The sequence below is a fragment of the Mangifera indica genome, chromosome 15 (genome assembly GCF_011075055.1).
Source record: "Mangifera indica cultivar Alphonso chromosome 15, CATAS_Mindica_2.1, whole genome shotgun sequence".
Classification (NCBI taxonomy): Eukaryota; Viridiplantae; Streptophyta; class Magnoliopsida; order Sapindales; family Anacardiaceae; genus Mangifera; species Mangifera indica.
Window position 1 is genome coordinate 11480752 of NC_058151.1, and position 23365 is coordinate 11504116.

Here is a 23365-nt window from a genome sequence, read left to right on the forward strand (position 1 = left end):
GTAGCCCAAGGCTTTTCCCAAAGGCCTAGTATAGACTTTGATGAAATATATGCACCTGTGATGGATATAATCACATTCAGATATTTAATCAATTTAACAGTCTCTGAAAGACTGGATATGCGTCTAATAGATGTAGTTACTACTTATTTATATGAAAATTTGGATACTGAAATTTATATGAAACTCCCTGAAGGATACAAATTGCCTTAAGCAAAAAGGGTCAATTCAAGAGGCTTGTACTCAATTAAATTACAACGATCATTGTACGGATTAAAACAATCCGGACGTATGTGGTACAATCGCCTCAGTGAATATTTGAAAAAAGAGGGCTATGTAAATGACCCTATATGCCCATGTGTCTTTATCAAAAGGTCAGTATCAGGATTTGCTATTGTAGCAGTTTATGCTGATGACATAAATTTAATTGAGACTCCTGAAGAGCTTTCAAAAACTGCTAAATACCTGAAAAAAGAATTTGAAATGAAGGATTTGGGGAAAACAAAATATTGTCTCGGCCTGCAGATCGAGCACAATTCAAATGGAATACTTATCTATCAATCAGCATATATTGAAAAATTATTAAAACGCTTTAATATGGATAAGACTTATCCTTTGAGCACCGCAATGGTTGTTCGGTCTCTTGATCCAAAAAAGGACCCATTTCGTCCTAAAGAAGAAGATGAAAAGATACTTGGTCCTGAAATACCATATCTTAATGTCATTGGAGCTTTATTATATTTGGCCAAATGCACGAGACCAGATATATCCTTCGCAATTAATTTATTGGCCCGATTTAGCTCTGCACCAACCCGTTGTCACTGGAATGGACTCAAATATATACTCCGTTACCTATGTGGAATTAGAGATTTGAGATTATTCTATTCTGTCAAATCCCCTAAAAATCCTAGTTTGATTGGATATGCAGATGCTGGTTATCTTTCTGACCCCTATTAGGTCCGTTCACAAACGGGATATGTTTTTACTTATAATGACACAACTATATCATGACGCTCTACCAAGCAGACCTTGGTTGCCACTTCTTCAAATCATTCAGAAATTTTAGCTCTCCATGAAGCCAGCCGAGAATGTATATGGTTACGGTCTGTCATCCATCATATTCAGAATGCATGCAGTCTTCCTTCTACAACAGACACTCCTTCCATATTATATGAAGACAATGCAACATGTATAGCCCAAATTAGAGGTGGGTACATCAAATGAGACAGAACCAAACATATCTCACCGAAGTTCTTTTACACTCCTGAGCTCCAGCAGAGTAAAAAGATTAATGTCAAGCAAATAAGATCCAGTGAGAATCTTGCAGATTTGTTCACTAAGACACTACCGACATCAACATTTGAGAAGTTAGTGTATAACATCAGTATACAACGGCTCAACAAGCAACCAAGTTAATCCTACTATAAAGAGGGGGAGCGTTCATCAGAGGGAGCATTCATCAGGCAAAGCTCTAAAGTTTATCAAATATTGGATAAAAGATGCACTGTACTCTTTTTCCCTTCACTAGGTTTTGTCCCACTGGGTTTTCCTGGTAAGGTTTTTAATGAGGTAGTTTAAGTACGTCCAACGCCAACTTACAGGACATTTAATAATTATGTTCCTTTGCTTTGGTTTTTATCCCACTGGGTTTTCCTTAGCAAGGTTAATATAATTATTTGTAAGTGATGAAAATCTAAGAGGGAGTGTTACAGATGGTAGATTTTTCTACCCCATATTGTTGACTTTGGCCAAAAGGCAATGAGAATGCATTAATGGCTTTAGAAACTTAGCTTGGAAGAAAGTTATTTTTACTGGCTGGAGGGGCGGCAATTCTCTTATAAATACCCCCCCTCTCTTCATGTAATAGATACGTTTCTTCTTGCTTCTTCTTGCTTCTTTCTTGCTTTTGCCATGGGTTTGGCTTAATAAAATCATAATTTTCATTTGGCGAGTCAATCACTTTGCCATTTATTTCATTATATTTATAACAATATCCAATGCAATGAAAATACGCATACTTATTGAATGTATATATGATATATTATGTAATAAAATAATTCTAAATATGATAGTTAAATTATGTATTATATTGTATATTAAAAATTTAATTTTCTGTATTATGTATCAAATATCATATTTTATAATATAATTTTTAAAAAATAAAATAATAAAAAATTTAATTGATATGTCCTCATTTTAAAAAATATCATAAACAGTCTTAAAAAATTTAAAATTTCGCATATATATCTCTACTAATAATTATTTTCTATAAAAAATATGTCGTCCGTATTGGTGATATGTGTTGTATCGTAGAATAAGTATCATATCGTATAATACGTCCACTGTATCGTATTAATTTGATATATCTTATGATATATATTATTTTTCACATGTATCATATCATAGATATGTATTATATCATATGATACATATCGCATATCATAGGATACATATCATATATCGTATAATATTAAAAACTATGATTCTAAATTAAAAATAAAATATCTAATCATATAATAACACATTATCTGTATACTTAAATATATATTTAAAATTGTGTAATTACGAGACGTAGAGCTTATATTATAAAATAAGAGTTTCTAATTCTAATATGAGTTTTATATACCTTTAGACTCTTAAATCTCAATAACTAATATTTGAAATATAATTTTTTTTAAAATTCATATAATTTAGTATTAAAGCCATCATCATATCTCTTAATCGTAATCGTTAGACCAACACCACGAGTGTGGATGTTAAGTTATCGCAAAACCAATCCATATGAACATTGGAATGGCAGAACGTGATGTAGATTAAGATCCAAGTTCATATCACCATCTTCGTCTAAAGTCTTTGAACTGCTTACTGAATACTCACATATTTCAGCGCTTCTAGATGCTGACAGACAGACTCCATAAAAATCTATCTAACCTTCCTGCAAATATTATATATAAATAAATAAATAAATAAATAAAACATACTTGTATCCTTCAGTTTCGAGCTTATGCACGAGTAATTTATTCATTCAGCTGTGACTTTGTCTTCCGTTTAGGTAGTCTTCATGTGTTGAAATCTTATACCTACTCAGCTTTTTCGAAAGATTCTCAACTTACAACAGTGTTTACGAAGTCAAGTGTTTAAGATATGATCATAATTTATCTTTCTGGGTAAGTTTTGTCTAGCACTTATCTAAGAAGGAGAGACCTGTAATATATTATAGCTTAGAGATGGCATCACCAAAACTCCACCAATCATGTGAAGTGGGAGGATAGAAACAATTTGGAAAAACTAGACTTTTCTGATTATGACCCAATAAATATATAAATATATGACTCAGTAAGCATCTAATTTAATTGCCTTGACAATTAAAAAAAATAGGAAAAGGACTTCTTCCCACCCAGGGTTTAGTTAAATGTCAAACTCCTACCAATGAAGTTTCAAAATTTTAAATATTTACTAATAAATTGTTCAAGTTAATAAAATCTGTTAGTTCTAAGGGTAAAATTATCATTTAATCATAATATTAAAAAAAATAAAATTTCATCACATTTTCTCTCTAAACCCTAAAAACTAACAGTTTCTCTTAGAATTAAACTTTAAAAAATTAAATCTTTACCTTTGCTAGTTTCCAGTCTATCGACGAGACGACTATCTTCGTCTAAAGACAAAGACACTAGGGAAGGTCATCGACGTTGGGAGGAGATAGCTGGAAAGGAGAGATACGTTAGAGAGGGAGAGACATTGCGGGAGAACTAAAAACCTAGTAGAGGTGAAAATGTAACTTTTAAAACTTTTATCTTGAAGAAAATTATTATTTTTTAGGATTTAAAGAGGAAAATAAGATAAAATTTTAATTTCACCTAACAAAGAGAAAATAAGAAAATAAGATAATATTAAAGCTTTAAAAAATAATAATAAAATTTTATTTTTTTAATATTACTGATTAAATAATAACTTTGTTCCAAGAAATAACAATTTTTTTTAATTTTAACTACTCATAAATAAATATTTAAGTTTTTAAAACTTAACGGATCAGAATTTAGAAATCTACTAAACCGTAGGTGGGAATAAACCCCTTTGCCCTATAAAAAAAATACAAACCACTTGTGCGATCGGATTGAAGGCATATATGGATATGCTTAATATTATATGACGAAAGAAACAAAAGATGACAATCTTCAGCGTTTCAGTGACGACAAGATCATGTTTCAATTATAGTTCATGTTTCATATATTAAGTATCGATTGCTGCTTACTTAGTACAAATAATATTCCTTGTATATTATATAGTTTATTAAGTTTTTTTATATATTTACTATCGCTATATATGAGTGGGAGTGGCACATGTTTGGTGATCCAGGTGATGTTTCAGTGTTAACACACACCTACACCTGCATTATTTGAATAAATGACTGAAGGCCAAAGCACTTATTTCCACCTAAGGTGTGATGCAATCTCAAACTAGTACCGGTTAACTATTAAAAATTCAAACTTCCACCCTGTGGACCGTCAAAACTAATAGAATAAGTTAGTTTCAAGAGTAAAATTATCATTTTATAAATAATATTTAAAAAATTAAAATTTTATCTTATTTTCTTTCTAAATTTAAAAAACTAATAATTGATGAAGATGATTTTTCGTCTCATCTCAGATGAGCCAATAAAAAGCGTCTGAATGTTGCTTAAAGAGAGCGTCGACAGCAGCTGCAAAGAGGGAGAAACATTTTTAGGAGAGATAGAGCGTTAGTTATTCATCAAAAGTTTTATCTGGAAAATAGAAACCCTCTTAGACAAAATTTAACTTTTCAAATTTAATTCTAAGAGAAATTATTCATTTTTCAAATCTAGGAAAATTTTTTTTTTTTAATATTATGCATAATATTACTTAATAATAAATTAGGTTAATTATCTGGATAATAAAAGAGTTTGAAATTGAGTTAATTAAATTTGGACAACATAAGACTGTAGTTTAAAAAATAAAGGGAGATGAAATGAGTCAAGAAGTCAGAAGTTCGGGTGACGAGAGGCGGCTTAAAAATTATTGGCTTAATTAATTAATTAGTTGAAATTAAATAAGATTAATGGTAGTAAGTAAGATTCGTGAAGATTTTGTCTTCACAAAGCTAAATCTCAACGTCAATCACGCAAACATGTTATGTTTCCCTTAATACATGTCCACTCATCTCATGGACCTGGTGGCCCCCTTAAAACACCTTCTTCATGTTAGGTTCCAATTTTCTCAACTAAACCCTCTGTCCTATTCTCTGTCTAATCTTCAATTATGTGCTGTCTAGCAGGTACTTCATGTTTTCCATTAGGGGGGGGTAGATTTGAATCACGTTGAATTCAAGTTTATCGTAATTTGAATAAGATTAAATTTAAATTTAAATTCATCAAACTCTTTTTTAAATTATTTGAATTTGATTTAATATCATAATCAAATAAAAAAAAGATTAAAATAATATTATTTTAATATATATTAATTAAAATGAATTATTTTATAACATTCGTATTAAAGTTTTTTAAGCTTATGAGTTTGACAAATCAAATACTTTTAAAGCTTAAGTTTAAGCCGAACTCGTTTTGGATAAATTTGATTGAGCTCATTTTCGAGCTTAATCAAATTTGACTCAACTCTTACTTTATCTTAATCATCCATACACCTAATAGAATTATCTTAAAATCCAAAATAACACAAACAAAACATAATTTATCAATCCTTGGTGAGAAATTTATATAAAATAACTTTTTCACCCTTTGACTTAGTAGACTTTTTAAAATTTAAATGTGATAATTTGTTATTTTAACAAACATTTGGTAGGAAATAGTCTTTTTGCCTAAAAAAAATTACCAAACCGTAATCGAGTCTACATAATCTAATGTCATACATTAGTACTATAACATTTACTATTTAATTAAGGGTATAACTAGTAAGTAACTAAATTTTATGCTTGGATTTGCTATTTAAATAAAACTTAACACGTTTTAAGAAATTGCACCTAATCGAAAACTTTTCTATCTATTTCAATTTATATATTCAATAAAATTATACGTATCTATTTTGAATATATAAATATATATATATATATATATTTATATATATCATCATATAATTAAATAATTTTGAATTAAAACTAAAATAACGTCTAATCACATTATAACATATATAAATATGTATTTATTTTTGTGCTTAAAATAAACACATATAATATTTCTTGGTATATTTTAGGGTTTCCAAATGGGGTTATCTCAATTTTCTTGTTGGTTTGTGCCTAGATCTCAACCTATTGGTGTATATATAAACGGAGATGGAGTATTAGAAAGGCCTTGCTTAGTTTACTCGCAGTCTTTCCTCTTTCAGAATTTTCTCAACCAACGCTGTTTCCTGTAATTAATCAAAACCCTTCTTCTTCTTCACTCTCTCTATATATATACAATTCAAAACACAAGTATTCTCACTGATTTTCCCTTCTCCGTCGCTGCAATGGCCGACATAGATCATTTCCAAACAAAACCAAATAACCCAGCTAGCTTGAAGCTCTTCGGTTTCAACCTTTCATCAGAGGAAGGTCATCGCGTTAAAAACAAAACTCATCAGATAGATCATGAATTCAACGACTTCTCTTTTCAATCTAAAGATAAGAATGATTTGTTGACTCGTAAATACGAGTGTCAATATTGCTGCCGTGAATTCGCCAATTCTCAAGCGTTGGGCGGCCACCAAAACGCCCACAAGAAAGAGAGGCGGATCTTGAAACGTGCACAAATGCAAGCCACTCGGAATTTTGTAGTTTCTTCTGTACATTTTCAAGACCCCATGTTACGGCCGTACACGTCATCACTCCCCCGCCTCCTTGCCCCGGCTCCGGTGGTAGCTACTCCGCCGCCGTATCATGCCTCGTCGTTTTACGTATTGCATGGGAACAACACTGTAGTGTCGCCATTGCCGGTGCCTCAAAGTCATCAGTATGGTAGTGCTTATTATAATGTTTGTAATAAGAAAAACTCTGCCTTGGGAGGGCGACGCGTCGGGGAGGATGTGAAAATGGTGACTGCGGCTCCTCCGGTCCCGGCTGTCAATGATAGGTCAAGGGGGGTAGCATTGGATTTGCAACTGGGAATTGGGCCCGCTGTGCCTTAAATTGTAAAATCTTTCCAATCTCTTAACTTTTTTGTTAATCAAGTAGTTAACTTCTTTTAATTTATGGAGAGAAAATGTGACCCGTATATGCGAATTCCACGTTAGTAAAATATGTGAGATGTTATATATATATATATATATATATATATATATATATACGTATTTTATATTATTTAAAAATATTAAGATAAAAATAAAATAGATAATATTTTAAAATAAATAATTTAATCTCTTTTTTTTAAGCTAAGAATGGATTATTGAAGAACAAGTTCAGTTGTCGACATATCATATCAAGTTAAAGTATTTTATATGTTAACTTGTTAAGGTATATAATATATTTGGTGCACGCTTGCAAGCATCATGAATGTCGACATACACAAATATTAATAGTGAAATAATATTATAGTTGACTTAGGGATCGTATAAGTTAACAATAATTTATAAAACATTTAAAATTTGAGTGACCTAACTTAATATATTATAATAAAGTTTATCTTTAATTTATTCGGTTCGTATTTGTGGGTTTGATTTGTCTGGTTCATAGTTACTGGTTTAGACGATTATGGTCTAATCACATGATGCATATTATCTATATACTTAAATTATATATAAAAAATATGTATACATAACTTTACACTTTAATAAATTGTTTTATTGATTACAATAATATCCCTTCTACAAATATATTAAAGCTCACGCATAACTGATGACAAAATTTGGTTAAATAATTACACTTTAAGTGTATAGTTATCTACATATTTTTATACCCTACATATATTTAACATACGATATGATATAGATAGAAGACGGTATATATCGTACAACATACTGAATTAATATAATATAATATATATATATATATATATATATATATTTGAAATACAACACATATTATCGATATAAATCGATATATTTTTTTGAAAAAAGTGATAATATAATAAGAATGCCTTTAAAAAATTTTTAAAATTTAAGAAATGTTTATGATATTTTCTAAGATATACCGTGATATTTATAATTTTTATTATTTTAATATTATTTTTGAGAAAGGTATAGTCTACGATACAATATAATACACAATATCAAAAATATTAAATTTTTAATATATATTATACTATGCAATTCAATTACAATAGATAAATACGCTAAATAATATTTATCATATTTGTCCTAATTAATTAAGTTATTTGAACATAGAAAAATATATTTGGTTGTGGGGTGAAGGGAAAGTCAAAGATGGGCTCAAATTGGCCATATAAGTTGAAGTAGTAAAGGCCCAAATGAAGCCCACTGAAAAGATGTAGATTTTGTCCTCGAAATGATTCAAATATCTCTAAGACGATTACAGGAACAACCCTGAAACTCAAACCGAACTCTGCAACACTTTGTCTTCGAATCAAAGTGGAAATCTTTTAAAACGAAAGAGAAGGTCAGTTCTTCTTTTAATTTATTCAGTTTTTAAGTTCGTGATGTGGGTTTCTCTCTTATTTCGCATTTTCTACTCTAAAATATGAACTGTTTGTACTTCTGTTTTGCGTGTTATCATTACTGGGTTCAGTGTGACATGATTTCATTTTTAAGAATTTACTGGAATGAAAGTGTTTTTTTTTTATTTTTCTAAAGTATATGTTATGTTTTCCCTGTTCGTTCCCAAATGTTTTATGGTTTGTTAGTTAGCCTGGTGGCTTCAAACCAAGTAATGTAAGCTTGTTATTATAATTGTTTGGATTAATCTGCTTGTTCCCTCCGGCCATAGTCATTTTCTTAGAAATTTATGGAATGAAGAAAAAATCTTCAGTTTCCCCTCCTTTATGAAATTGTTCATTCTTGAGCTGAACTCGCTTCCTCTCCCTTCGTTCAGCCGGAGCTGGCGAATTCATTGATAGATTCTTTGGGGAAAAGGCAGGTGGCATTTTCCAGAGTAAGCTAAGGTATCTTATTACGTTTGACGTTTGTAATGTTCCAGCCCCACTGAAGCAAACAAGCCCCCTTGGAAGCTTGGCTAATGAACTTAATCTAATTGAAAAAACGATAAACGAAAGAGATTTCTTTCTTCATTTCCCCTGCTGCTATTCCTCCTTGAGACTCATACAAGCAAGTACAAGATGGCATTGGGAATAGAGGAAGCCAGTAGATGGTAGTTAGGTAGCTGCAGAAAGCAATCAGAGCTAGGAGGGAATGGGGAGGAATCGACTGGCAAAAGAAATGGCAATGACACCTAATTACTTTTTGACCACTTAGCACAATAGTTCATATGTTGATTCATTAGCTAACTAAGGAGGCTGACTTTATGTTGATATGCATGCCAGTAGCATGAAGTATAGAAGATTGAGCAGCAGTCACACATTAATTTTCTCCGTAAATTTTACAAGCAATTGAACCATGCCTAACACAACTACTTTACTCAGTTAAATAATATCTTCTTTTCCATTAAAAGAAGGGAAATTTTCATTCATTTGAACCAAGTGTCTTCCGGTAGTTAAAAAAACCTGCGAAAATTTTAATGAATGTTAATAGTGTGTTCTTTCTGTTAACAGGTCAATGTTGCATGCAGTCTCTGCCCCTAACACTAGCATTTTCTGTCCAAGAAGTCTTCGGTTTCCTCAAAAGCATCTAGTTTCAACAAGCCTTTGTGTGCATGCCTCATTGCCAGATGACAATGGTAGATTTAAAGTGGAGTACACACCTTGGTTGATTGTTGGTTTGGGTAACCCTGGGAATAAGTACCATGGAACCAGGCACAATGTAATTGAATATTGACCAAATGCATTTGTCTTTTTAGCTCTTTTTTCCCTTTTACCAGTTTATGATTATCCGAGGTACTCTGTATCAGGTTGGTTTTGAAATGATTGATCACATTGCTCAAGCACAAGGAGTATTGATGAATACAATTCAATCAAAGGCATTAATTGGAATAGGTTCTCATTCAGTTGATTTTTTTTTTCTGTTGTTCCTCCTTATTTCTTTTCTTTTTCTTTTGTTATTGGACTTCTTTCTGCCGTTATGATTCGCTTGATGCTCAGTTGTTTATTCAGATTCTTTGTATGATCAGTACAGGTTCCATTGGTGAAGTACCAATTTTGTTGGCAAAACCTCAGGCATACATGAATTTCAGTGGGGAATCAGTGAGTTTTCATCTTTGAATTCCAGCTCTCAAATGAATTCACAGTGACAAGATTGTTGTACTTGTGTAAATAGCAGTTTGCAAATGGACTTAGTATTTTGACACTTGATTTGACTCTGCAGACTAGATTATTATATTTAAGAAATTTTTATAAGGCATCTATGTTTCATTTAGGGTTGGCACTGAGGCATCTTTATGACTGGGTGCTATTTTATTAGAAATTATCTCTGCATATATATCACAAGCTGCTAATTATTCTGGAAGTCAATGAGACGTTTTGCATATATGAGAATTTTACACCTCTTAAGCTGCAGGCACAAAGTTATTTTAGTATATCTTGATGTTGGTTTGGCATAATGTTTGTCATCAATTAAGTGTTCATTGTGAATGGTTAAGTGATTCATATTTATTACTCAAATTTCCTTGTGCTTTCCCTTCTCATCTGCTTTTTATTGGGCTAATTAGTTAACTTTTTGACATGATTCAGTTCTTGCCAACTTATGATAGCCAGTTCTATTTGTAACTTTTTCTTTCTCTTGACTACTGTTAGGTTGGGCCACTTGCTGCACATTATCAAGTACCCTTGCGGCATATCTTAGTGGTATCCACTATTAAACTTCAAGCTCTGTAAAAGAAATTTAATGGCTTTCTACATTTAGTATGGTGTTTTGACATAATTTTTTCTGGGACTTGCCCTTGGTAGATTTATGATGAGATGAGTCTGATGAATGGTGTTCTGCGACTCCAGCCAAAAGGAGGCCATGGTCATCACAATGGGTTGGTTATCTGAATATCAATTGTTACACATGTTTTACAAATGTTTAAGTTGTGCCAACTTTTCTTGAAGGATATTGCACCTTCCATTTTATCCTGCAGAAAATTCTTCTCCCTGAAGGACTGCTTTTGCTTTTGACTGGTTAAGCAGTGTAGCAATTGCATATGTTTGGCTTGTTTTGATAAAAGTCTTTGAGTGTTCTGCAGCTCACAACATGTTTGGGAAGGCTACTTGATAAAATTTTTATGACAAGATGAAAAAAACAATAGTAACTAACTGCTGTGTGTCGATGGCTGACCCAGCTTTAGTTTCCTGCACGAGTGATACTGTTGCAAATATTGCTGTATGAAATTCATGTTCATGTGTCTAAGTCCCTGCTCAAGATGATGCTTTTCTCCTGTGTATATAGTATATATTGGTAATTACTGATCTTTTGTCTTACAGGTTGAAAAGTGTTATGGGCCATTTGGATGGTTGTCGTGACTTTCCTCGATTGTCTATAGGTTGGTTCATTGGGTGCCATCATTTTTACAGCCCTCTCTTCTCAAAAAACTGTTCCTTTTTTTTTGGTTATTTTCTTTTTATCTGGTGATTTCGATGATTGTACAACACAGTTTAACTTCAAAATTTTGTATGTCACAGGAATCGGAAATCCTCCTGGTAAAATGGACATGAAAGCATTTCTTCTACAGAAATTCAGCTCCGAGGAGCGGAAACAGGTATACAATTCCTTATGCCACCTTGAAGATATATTTGCTGATCTCTTAGCAACTAGACATAGTGACATAGTCATTGATGGCTGATAAACATAAGCTGAGACTTAATCCTTCCTTGTTCCAAGCCTACTCAGACAAGGATGTCTAGTGGCTTTGTGGTCCATCTGCTGCAGCCTCAGCATATGAACCATAAAGTTGTACAACACTATAACAATTAAGAATTATGTTGATTGTCTCCTTGTGTTAGTTTTACTAGTTTCAGATCCCCTTAGAATAATCTACTATTTATGCGATTAGAAGGATTTGTATTGATGCAAAGATGGCAGCTTGACATAAATCTCCAAATTATTCACAGATTTGTTTGCTAATGCCACACAAATGCTCAAGCCCAAAAACACAACACAAATTTTCAGATGTGGGTGTATGCATCTTATGTTTCGAAAATTTCCACTGCTAACTTCAATTGTATTTGGGGATTTTGATTTTGGACAGATTGATCTGGCATTAGAACAAGGAGTTGAGGCAGTGAGATCGTTGGTGCTCAATGGATTCAGCAGCAATGTCACTAGATTTAATATGGGACAGAAGTACAAGTATCACAAAATATGACCATTCAATTTAATATGGGGCAGAAGTACAAGTATCACAAAGTATGACCATTCAAAACCAAGAATACGAAATTTAGATACCCCAAACGATCAATTCTCTTGTAGCTTTCCATGTTTCTTATGCCATATAGATTATCTGTAATTATGTAACTGCTCTAATGGAGCTTCAAAAATTTCTCTTATGAAATTGTTAAACGATTCCTTTGAATTATTAACATATGGCATTAGACATTAGACATTGTCAAGAGGGCTAGGGTCGACCCAGACCATTTTTAGGGTACAGTTTACAAAACTGTGGGCTGTGTCAAACCCATGGGTCATGTGAGTCATACCAAGGTCTTGGGGATTTTGTAACTTGTGTTAGATTTGTGGGTCATATCAAGCTCTCGGGTACGAAATCGATTTGATAAAAATAATAAAAAAATATTTAAAATGATGGGTTAGCCCACAAGAACATACCTCTGGGTTGTGTCATGGATCTTATCAAATTTGTGGGTCTAAATACGGTACAATAGGTAGGGATTTGGTTTGATGGTTTACTGTTGAATTTATGTAGTCTTGGGGCTTTGGGAGATTTTCTTTTTAGCGATTGTTAAATTAGAATCTCTTTAGAAAGGCTTAAAATTTAGCTTGAATTGACTTATTTTGATGCATCAAATATAGATTAAAATGTGTTAAAATGGGCATTGTTTAATTTTTTGGGCAATGCTATGCGTGTGTATTTTTTTATATATAATTTAAATACATAGATAATATGTTATCATATGATTAAATGTTACTTTATTTTTATTTCAAAATTATTTAATCACATAATAATATATTATTTGTATTTTTAAATTATGTGTAAAAAATATGTATGTATAATTTTATATTAAATTTGAAGTACTTTAACTAATAAATGCATGTGAAATGACTCTCCTGCCTATTCATTTATCACAACAATAAAAAATTTAAGTGTAATTATATCTCAAATTAAAAGGGTGTTTAAAGACTAAACAAAATGATTAACAAGAAATGGGAGAGCCTAATTCCAAGCCATTTGGAGAAACCAAGCTTGACCGTCTGCTTCTCAAAAGCCAATACAAAAGGACTCCTTTACAAAACGACACAAATCTCCTTCATAAAACGACACAAATCCCCTTGTATCCGCTTCTATGTTAAGAAACCCATCATCATTTTCCAATAGAATCGGACGGTTGGTATAGAATCCAATGTGATTCAAACAAATCAAACCCTATTTGGAGATTTTCAAAAGGGACCCAGTAAAAACAAGTTCCTCTTTTTATATGACCGTTGGAAAGCCAAGGAAAGAAATATTTTAAAGGCCCAAGAGAGAAACTACAAAAGAAATTAATTTCTTCTGAAACAGAGCAAATCTTGGTAGACAAAAATGGCAGAGACTAACGGCTCTCTGCAGCAAAACAACCCCGCTTTTCTTCAATCTCTCGTTCATTCACTTGACCCTATTTCGCTTCTTCTCTCTCAAAACTCTGATCCTCAAAACCCACCGGTTTCGCTCAAACTTATTACGGAGAGTTTCTTCATGGAGAGAGGACCCAGGTACGAAGAATACGCAAAACTCAGAGAACTAAAGTTGAGAAGAAAGAGACAACAAGAAGAAGTTTATGAAGTTTGTGAGCCAAAAAGATCGCCTTTGAAGAAACAAGTGAGGTTTCAAGCGAATCTGACTGGTTCAAGAAAAGGGTCCTCTGTTTCGAATGTGTTGGCCCAGTCAGTGCCTGATTTTTCCGCGACTTTACGGAAGGAGAATCGGAAACCGGTGACTAGTACACCTGAGTTGACTCCTCCGGCGAAGAATTGGTCAAGAATGAATGGGAATTTATCGAATTCACGAGGGAGTAAGTCGGCCAATGCAGGGGAGAAGAGAGGAGTGATGACCAGGAAGAGTTACGCTAGTATTGAAGAATTGAAGGGGTTGTCAATGGGGGTTTCAAGGGAGATTTGTGGTGAAAACAGAGGGAGAAATGGTAGAGCCAAGACTATTCTGGGTGCTTCTGCTAGTAGACAGTTTTCAATGTTTGGTTAAGTTGCTCTGTTTTCTCATCATCATCTTCAATTCTTTTTACCTTCTTCACGATTCTAATGGTTGTTGATTTGATTCGTAACGGTGGAATTGCTCACGGTTCAAGACCTTTTTTTCAATGTTTTTGATAGATTGTAAAGCTCTGAATATGATATGGTATAATCTTTGTTTACATGTGATTATTATGTAATGAATGAAGTCCTACTTTCAATGTGCAGTTTACTGTGTTATTTCTTGATTTTCTTGGGTGTTTTCAAGTAGGAGTCATGGTTTAAAAAACTGGATTAAATCACTCAGTCCGATGGATTGAACCGTCAACCACTAATCAAACTAGTTTTGATTCGTATAAACTTGCTTTAACTTGATCAACATAAAAAATTAATTTTTTTTCAAAAATTTATTGTAAAAACTTAAACCTAAGATTTCGTTATCACATTTGAATATAATACCATCAAATTAAGGTTATTTTAATATTAAATAAGTTAAATTATATAATTAATGGTCAATTATATAACAAATTTTTAAATGTTATTTTTAAACAGTTAACATGTTTAACCATCGGTTAACTGATTGAATCACTAGTTGAACTAAATCGTCTCTACCATCAGATCGATACCTAATGCAATTCAAAAAACATGGAAAAGAATAGCAATTGGTGATGATAAGATGAAAAGATTAAAGTTTTAGTTGTCAGGATTATAAGAGGTAATTAAATTTGGAAGTTAGAAGTGAGAACATAATCATTCTTGACAGCCCAAATGAGATGTAAAAGATTGGGACTTTATTTGAGACAAGATTTAATAATTAACCCCACGGTCACTATATCAAATGTCACGGGAGGGAACCGAAAAGATTTTCACCTTGCAAATTTCATCACCATACACTACCAATTGAAAGACTAGTCAAGAGCTGTTAGCCTTTTTGAAGTTACATCAGATGATCAAAAAGAACCATGTGCATGATTACAATACTCTCTAAGAATCCACTGATCCCCCTTGTTAATAAAGACTATCCCTTCAATTTGTGCAAAAAAGGCCATCTTCCCAACAAAAGAAACTCACAAAATAGAAGGGCTTCATGAAATGCAAAAGCATTTGCGCTCCCAGATGTCCATCACAGTCTCCTCAACCAAAATCTGAAGTATGTCCAAGCCGATTTCAGCACCTGTTTCGAAAGTTTCTATATCAAATTCTGTCCATTTTCCCAAGGAATGATGACTCATCTCACATTCTATCACCTCGTCAGGGGTCATACCAGCCGAATGAGTCCACCTTATAACCTCCTCCCCAACCTCTCGGATCAGCATCTCTGCTTTCATTCGTAATGGCAATCTTGTCCAAGCTTTGAATCCGGAGTTACAGTGTCTAACATATTTTACATCAAAGCATTCTATTACACAGTCAAAAAGAAATCCTCTAAGCTGAACACTCTCTTTTGTCTCTTCAAACCCAAGAAGGCAATTGAAATTTGGCCACATAGCAGTAGCAAGAACTTCAAGTTCATCAAGTACAACCGAAGATACAAGAAAGTCTCTCACTTCACCTAGAAGACTCGTGTTTCCAAACAACAACTCGGCATTCAAGATAACATCCTTTGCATAAGTTAGCTTGCTTCCTGTTAATCCTAGCCCAGCATAATTGATACTATGCAGGAATCTAGAAATCTGGTTTATAAGTTCAATCACTGTTTGATCACCAGCCCTTCCTTTGTTTAATGAGGTTGCAGAATCCAGAAGGTCTGTGTAAGTTTCTGCTGGTTGCAACTGATCCTGGGAGTAATCCATGGAATCAAGATTCAGCCTATGCGCTGGTATCAAAACCAAAAGTTTTAGAAATAATTCATCAGAAAAGAGCGAAAGAGAAGAAAACAGATGAGCAAAGAAAAGAAAAAAGAAAATAGTTGAATAAATTCATGACAGTTTGCTGAAAGAGTGAGTCAAAGAACTAAGGCAAACCAAATAAAAGTGTGAGCAAGTTCATTCAACTCTTGTGAAGTAGAATATAATACAAATTTCTTTTCTTTTTTTTTTTTTTCTGTGACAAGTAAATTCAAGTTTTTTACCTGAGCTATTATCTATGCTACTTGAGAAGCAGCTATCATTCAAAAGTGAAGCTTCAAGAACAGAACCAGGACTAAGATGATCACCATCACGTGCAAATTCAACCAAAGTCCCTTTTGTCTTTGCTTTGGTCTGAGAAGAACAGAAGAAACAATACTCGTCAGGAACAACTGTTTTCACTGGCAGCACTCGGCCATATTACAACATGTTAAAATATTATAAAATCTAGTAGAGAAAACAAATTAATATCCAAATATTCTATCCAGGCCATCAAATAATTCTAGAGTATTGAGCTTATGCAGCTGGAAATGCATAGGACAGATTCACTTCGGTGATTCTATCAAGTTATTGGGCAAAAACAACGTATGACCATTAATTTCATTATAGATTTTCATAAATTGTGAATTGGCTAGTATGTAAGTTATAAACATTTTAGACCTCTCACATCACTTGCATATCACTATGAAATCTATTAAATGAAGAAAAAGCTCTGATACTGCCAGCCAATGACAAAAGCAAGAGCACTATAGAATCGACATAATTTATCTTGGAACATCCCACTCTTTATCAAAATAGCCCTACAACTAGCCAGCAAGGCTAATATGCCTCTGCAACTTTCGATCATCCATTATCTAATACATGATCGTCCAGGTCATTTCAGAAAATAACAAAGGCATTGGAAAAATATATATATATATATATATATATATATAATTAGGAAATAATAGGTATAAGAGTTTTGTAGGTAATTCAGGCGCTGACAATGATTGAGTTAATGCTCCATCATCTCGCAAAAATGTAGTAAAGTAAGAGTATGACGGTGATGAGAGAGCCAACCTGGAAAGCAACATCTGTATCAGATACATGACCTTCCTGAGGGATAGGCTGGTCTGTAGTCAAAGCTGATATAAGCTCTTGAAGAATCATAGCAGTGGATCTCTTAGGTGAGGAGCCTGCTGCTATCAAGTTATCCTCTTGCAAAGTCAATTCCTTCAATTTCTCCTCTAGTAGGGCACCTAAAGCATCTCCTCTCAATGGCCATTGCTTTTGCTGAGACGAGCCATAATTTCCATCCACTAACTTTTGCTGGTATGCATTCCTACTAGCACGGTCATTTTCCTCCTTTATTTGCTCTTTCACCTCAGTTGAATTCCTGTGTCTAATTGGAGAATTAAATGTAAAAGAAATAACATTACTTTCCTTATTTCCAATAGGTCTACTACCATCCCTGTGCCTGGCCGCTCTACTTTTGGCAGAATTCTGATCTACAGAACGTGCATTTCGACTTATCTCTTTTCCATTCCCCACATCACACCTAACATTTCTTTGTTTTTCTAGCATGGAATTGGCAAAGCCAGTACTTTCAACCTGTCCATTTACACCAACAGTCCTCCTCTTCCTTACTGGGGTCCTTGCCTGTAATAAAGTGTCATCTTGCTGGTTAAAAGATTTTCTCTCTGCAGCAGAAGAAGAATTCTCTAGTTTGGCAGGCACCCTAGCCTGGATGCGACCACTTGCACTTTGGTTTAAAGAAACAGAATCTTTGGCCCCCGAAACATTATTTACAGGTGAAGAGACTCTCTTGCTTTGCAGATTACTCAGTTTGGCCCTTGAGGAGATCCTATCTCCCTCCAAGGACACTCGATTTTGGTTTTGAGTCTTTTGTTTAAAATTAAAAAAAGATGGTTCCTCTTTCAAAGGCTTGCCATGCTGGCTTGTCAAATGCCACTGAGCTTGGCCTACTTGCAATGGAGACTTCCTATCTTGACTGGGTGTCCTAACTGATTGTGTATTGCAATTATCATTTTCTACAGCATTCAGAGATATAGGTTGGTCACATTGCTGAAAATTGACAACTCTTTCTCTGTCCATGGAAGATACGGAAAGCTTTGATTTACTCTTTCCAGATCCCTGAGAGGAAATATTGACTAAATTTGAAGCGGGGGATGAACAAACAAAAGATTGTTCTTCAATATTTGGTTGGCAGTCCACAACATCAAGGAAATTACCACAATTTCTACAAGAAGTCTGTGCCATCAGAGATTTACCTGCACTCATAGTATAACCAGACTGCTTTGACAACTCTGGTGACATAACCCCCAGTCTGGCCTCCGTAAAATCCTCATTTGAGACAGTATTATGAGTTGAACTTGAAAAAGTAAGCGCCGATTTTGCTCTATTTGTAGCTTGTAGACCAGGCTCCAAAATTTTAGTAGCAGCATCAATCAACCTGGAGGTCCTTGACACATTCCTTGCCAAGGAAACTCTAGGACTCTTAACAGGAGAAGCAAATTTGGACTGAAGTTTTCTTGATCGTGACAAAACACTCTTAATTTGCAAAGCCTCAGCTTTAAACCTAGTCACTGCCATTCTCTCAGACTGCCCAGTCTTTTGTATCTTCTGAGGCCTAGATTCAATCCTAGCACCACCTTTCTCCAAACTCAAATCTTCCCTTCCACTATGTTCATTCACAAACTTCTCTACTCTAACATCACAAGAGTCAACCAAGGAAGGTTTCTTGGGATTATCTTTTGGTACGGTTGGCATAGATTCAAGACCCATCAGCCTAGCAACCAAGCTCGGAGCTTTCATCTCATGCTTGGTCTCTAAATCAACAACACTACTACGGTTACCATTTTTCTTCACATTAGGGAACCCCCCACTGTTCTCATTAGCAATCTATCATTCACAAAGATTTTAAAACTCCACCAATTATTACCAAAGCAAGAACAAGAAACATAATTTAAAAAAAGTAAACAAATATATTACCAGGTGAAGCTTGGTTTTTGGCATCTTCTCATCCCCTCCAAACTTATTTGAAACTTGTTTTCCTCGAGCTGTTTAACAACAATTCAGCAAATGTAATTAAAAAAATAGCAAACCCACTTCACAAAATGAAATCTTTAATCAACAACAATGCAGTAAGAATGAAAAAAGACAACTTAAATAAACAAACATACATAAATACAAACACAAACCTAGAGGGAGTAATTTCCTAGAGAAAAGCTTCTTCTTAGCAAATCTACGGTTCCAATCAATGAGTTGAAAGAAAATACCGATACAACCTCCAGGTCTATGCGCCCGTTTCTCTGTTATGGCCGAACACGATGCCGTTTTCCCTGTGTTTTCATTCATCTCTCTCACTGAAAAACTAACTACACAATGTAAATGAAACCCAAGCCGAAGAGCCTCCACAAACTCTACTCACAAATCACTCCCACCACATTACAAAATCCAAAAAATCCCCATCTATCTTGATAAAAACTAAGCTCCAAAGAGCTTAGAATACGCAATGTAAGTAAGAGAAATAATAAAAATGAACAAAAGGGCCGTAAGAAAACGCAATGAGTGAAAAAAATCCCCAAAAGAAACAACACCAAAATGGTGTAAGTCTGGTTGGAAAAACAACAGCACAGAAAGAGTAAACGACAAGAGGGGTAGCACGAACAGAATGCAGAGCCAGTAAACAACTGTTCAAATGTAATGTAAAGTGGGCATAGACATATCTTGAAGCAAAGAGAAAGTGATTCTCCTGTTGGAAAGACAGATGGTTTTGATTTTGACGGTGATGAGATAATGATAACAATCAGATGAATTGAAAAATGAATGGTTTTTGATTAAGGTTGGGATTGGTTTAGTAATCAAAAGACGCTGCTGGGAACTGGCATTTCAGTGAAAAGAACAAAAAGAGGATGAGTTGTTGTTCTGTGCTGTGAAAGGTGCTGGACGTCGGCTCGAGAGTGGCGTAGGATAAGACTAGCAGACAAAGAGAGCGCCCATGCGTACCGAAGCTAGTCAAACTGTCAGCAGGGTAGATGCAGACTCTATACCTTTTTCTCTTTTTGTCTTTATTCTCTTCCCCTTTTTTTCACTCCTGTAAATTTTTTTAAGAGATACTCCTTGAAATAATCAAACTAACAGGATTTTATAAGAAATAAATAAATAAATAAATATATATATATAATTAATATTTTATAATATAATAAAATATAAATATTAAATATTATAAAATATATCAAAATAATATAATATAGTAAATATATTATATTATATTTACTATAATATTAAATTTTGGAACTATTAAAAATCATATTAAATTTTGGAATTTTGGAAACATCCTTAATCTTTTTCAATTACCAACAAACCTTTGAAAAAAAATTCATTTACACCTCCAACATTTTAAAAAATTATAGTTTACTTCTAAAATATATAATTATATATTATTGACATTTTTATTTGTACTTATATTGGTAGATTTTTTTATTATTTTTTATGAAAATTAATATAAATTGAGGTTAAAAATATTTAATAAAATTTTAAAGATAAATTGTTATTTAACTTAATGGTATTTTGTCTTTTGGACTATTTTATAAAAAATTAATATATTTTTTTAGTAAATTTTATGGAGAAATTGTCATAATGACATATACAACTCTAAATTATTAAATTTGTTAAGTGTTTGTAGGGTTAATCACTAAATCGTTGTTTATATTAATCTTATATCTTTTGTTTAGATGGTCTAAAAATTTTACGAAAAAGTTTTTATAGTGACACATACGACTCCATAAACCAAGTTTGAGATGAGTGAATTCAAAACTCTAATATCGTCCAGATGAATCATTATAACCCGTATAGATTAGTTATGTGATAGTTTCAGAAAATCGTTACAGGTTAACCTCAACATGAACAACAATTCTCAATTGATAATGCCTAAAACCAATATTTTCAAGATTTACATGACCCTCATAAGGCAAAATTCATCACAGTAGTTATCACAAGTCTACTGTATAATTAAAGCTTGTAGTTCATAGGCGTGTATTATCAGTTATATGACCCACAAGTGTAATAATAAAGCCGAGCTTCTGGGTAATCTCCTACTCCTATAATAAGAAATTATCAATTCTATTAGAGTAGCTACCACTTCGTCAGTCATCTCCAGCTTTATTACTGGAGATTGTTTTCAGTCTCTCTGTGTCTTCATCCCAAACAAAAATGCCACAATCTAGAAACCAGTTCAAAGATCCAATAAAATATTTAAGGCCAAACGACTATTTCCCACCAAAGGTTTGATGTTTTCTCAAGTTTCCACCATTTAATTATGAAAACACTAAACACTCACCCATGACTGATTAACTTTAACCAAGCCCTAACGTCTGAAAATTTTATTTCTTTTTACCCCCCTAAACTTTAAAAACTAAAATTTCCCCTCAGCCTAAGTTTTAAAAAATGACAGTTTCACCCTAGGGTTTGGTTTTGAAATCTCCGGTGATCTCTCCGGCTCCGTTGCTGACGACGTCTCCCTCCCGAAGCATTCTCTCCTTCCGGCGATCCCTTTCCTCCCATTTGGAGATCCGATCGACGTCGAAGATGCCTTGAGAGACGAAAAACTTCGTCGGGGAAGACGAAGTTCGTCTTCCCAGACGAAGACGAAGCCGTCTTCCCAGAAGAAGACCTCTGGGAAGACGACCGTCTTCCCAGACAAAGACATCCAAACACACCGATTCGAGGATTCAACAAATCTTGAGTGAGAATATGTCTTTTTGCCTGGTCTTTTTTTAATCTGACAGTCTTCCCACCACAGTCATGCATGACTCAATGTTTTTCAAAAACAAAATGGTTATATTTTGGAGCTAAGTAATGAAATGGAGGATCCGTAAATACTGGGGAAGAAGCTTTGATTACAGTGAAGTCATTTGATTTTTCCTGGCTGTTTCGGGCGTCTTCAATGAGACAAATCGTTTTAACCAAACTTGGCCATATTATATTAAAAGTTGACTTTTTTATTTGTCTCATTTCTTCTTACCCCCAAAGTTGTGAGCTGCCACCAGGCCAATGCGGTCTCACTACGAAACAAAACCTTTTTAAAATGATGGCTCTGAAGACCATTTCTCACCCAAATTTTAGCCCGTTCTAAAAGAGATATTCGGATTGATAATTTAATTGATTATTTTATTAATTTATGATTTGATTGATTTAATTAAGAATTAATTAATTTAATTTATTATCAAATTATAATAAATAAATTTTATTTAAAATTTTGTATAAAAGCAAAATCAATCAGAATATTCATACCTATAGGGATTAGAACATATTCTTTCTAAGGAATAATAAGTATTAATTTGATTTCAATGAAACAATTAAAAAAACAAAAGTCTCAATCTCATTATACAGAAAAAAAAAATTTTGTAAGTTATTACTTATAAAAAACATTTCAATGGATATGAAATATGTTTTTACTTCTTTTTCATTTTATTTTTAAACTTATTTTTTCTTACAAATATTTATAAATTCATCTAATCTAATTTAAAATAATCAAATTATTCAAAAATAATTAAAAATTTTAAAAATATCCTAAATTTTAGTCAAACCCAGTTTTATTGGTTTTGACCACTTCATCCAATTCCCGATTCAACCGATTGAATTTGTTGGTCCGTCCGATTTTAAAAAAAGTGAAAAATACACTTATAGTATTTTAAAAATCCAAACACTCATATATAAAATAACTTATGTTAAAATTTTTAATTACAGACTAAACCTTAAAATCTTAAAAGTTAGTAACATTCCCTCCCTCATTTATGTTTTAAAAACTAACACTTCATCTCTATTCTCAAAGTTTGATAAGTTAACATTTCACTTTTAAGGTTTGTTTCCCTTATCCTACCACCACCATTTCGTTCGACACCTAACATTTTTCATCCATCTTCTAGATTTGACCATGAAGAATGACCACCCACTACCACGAATAACAACAAAAGAGGCCATTGGAGAGGGAAAGAATCACCTGAGAAGGAGGTTGTCGTTCGCAGGATAGTTGGCCAAATTTGTTTTCGAAACCTTAAAGAGGAAAAATGAATTTTTCAAAACTTAATGCTAACGAGAAATTGTTAGTGTTTTAAATTAAAGGAA

General features: G+C 33.2%; 4 protein-coding genes across 5 annotated transcripts; 3 read left to right on the forward strand and 1 right to left on the reverse strand.

The window, feature by feature from the left end:
• The first annotated feature begins 6330 nt into the window (after positions 1-6330).
• Positions 6331-7196, forward strand: LOC123198364 (zinc finger protein 6-like). The gene has a single exon (XM_044613056.1). It carries the CDS (start codon positions 6480-6482, stop codon positions 7134-7136), a length of 657 nt encoding a protein of 218 aa, XP_044468991.1. The 5' UTR covers positions 6331-6479; the 3' UTR covers positions 7137-7196.
• A 1228-nt stretch (positions 7197-8424) lies between these two features.
• On the forward strand, positions 8425-12590 carry LOC123197294 (chloroplastic group IIB intron splicing facilitator CRS2-B, chloroplastic-like). 2 transcript variants are annotated; one of them, XM_044611518.1, is made up of 10 exons: positions 8461-8562; positions 8995-9064; positions 9671-9878; positions 9967-10051; positions 10191-10258; positions 10808-10858; positions 10961-11034; positions 11477-11535; positions 11675-11751; positions 12241-12590. In XM_044611518.1, exons 3-10 carry the CDS (start codon positions 9675-9677, stop codon positions 12355-12357), a joined length of 735 nt encoding a protein of 244 aa, XP_044467453.1. In that variant the 5' UTR covers positions 8461-8562; positions 8995-9064; positions 9671-9674; the 3' UTR covers positions 12358-12590. The 2 variants fall into 2 exon arrangements, with proteins under 2 accessions (XP_044467452.1, XP_044467453.1); XM_044611517.1 differs by lacking the exon at positions 8995-9064 and having other exon boundaries at positions 8425-8562.
• Positions 12591-13669: 1079 nt separating this feature from the next.
• LOC123197674 lies at positions 13670-14617 on the forward strand. The gene has a single exon (XM_044612016.1). It carries the CDS (start codon positions 13747-13749, stop codon positions 14401-14403), a length of 657 nt encoding a protein of 218 aa, XP_044467951.1. The 5' UTR covers positions 13670-13746; the 3' UTR covers positions 14404-14617.
• A 624-nt stretch (positions 14618-15241) lies between these two features.
• On the reverse strand, positions 15242-20208 carry LOC123197333. The gene is made up of 5 exons (XM_044611583.1): positions 19438-20208; positions 19229-19296; positions 17297-19138; positions 16462-16591; positions 15242-16206 (listed from the first exon to the last, which is right to left on the reverse strand). The coding sequence occupies exons 1-5, from the start codon at positions 19592-19594 to the stop codon at positions 15476-15478; spliced, it is 2928 nt and encodes a 975-aa protein (XP_044467518.1). The 5' UTR covers positions 19595-20208; the 3' UTR covers positions 15242-15475.
• Positions 20209-23365: the final 3157 nt, after the last annotated feature.

Excerpts from the sequence above, each read along its gene's own strand:
- LOC123198364 (XM_044613056.1), top strand. The coding sequence starts at position 6,480 with ATGGCCGACATAGATCATTTCCAAACAAAACCAAATAACCCAGCTAGC.
- LOC123197294 (XM_044611517.1), top strand. The coding sequence starts at position 9,675 with ATGTTGCATGCAGTCTCTGCCCCTAACACTAGCATTTTCTGTCCAAGA. Across the intron at positions 9,879-9,966 it reads ACCATGGAACCAGGCACAAT|GTTGGTTTTGAAATGATTGA; the intron begins GTAATTGAATAT and ends ACTCTGTATCAG. Across the intron at positions 11,035-11,476 it reads GGCCATGGTCATCACAATGG|GTTGAAAAGTGTTATGGGCC; the intron begins GTTGGTTATCTG and ends TTTGTCTTACAG.
- LOC123197674 (XM_044612016.1), top strand. The coding sequence starts at position 13,747 with ATGGCAGAGACTAACGGCTCTCTGCAGCAAAACAACCCCGCTTTTCTT.
- LOC123197333 (XM_044611583.1), bottom strand. The coding sequence starts at position 19,594 with ATGAATGAAAACACAGGGAAAACGGCATCGTGTTCGGCCATAACAGAG. Across the intron at positions 19,297-19,437 it reads TAGGAAATTACTCCCTCTAG|CTCGAGGAAAACAAGTTTCA; the intron begins GTTTGTGTTTGT and ends GTTGTTAAACAG. Across the intron at positions 19,139-19,228 it reads CAAAAACCAAGCTTCACCTG|ATTGCTAATGAGAACAGTGG; the intron begins GTAATATATTTG and ends TGTGAATGATAG.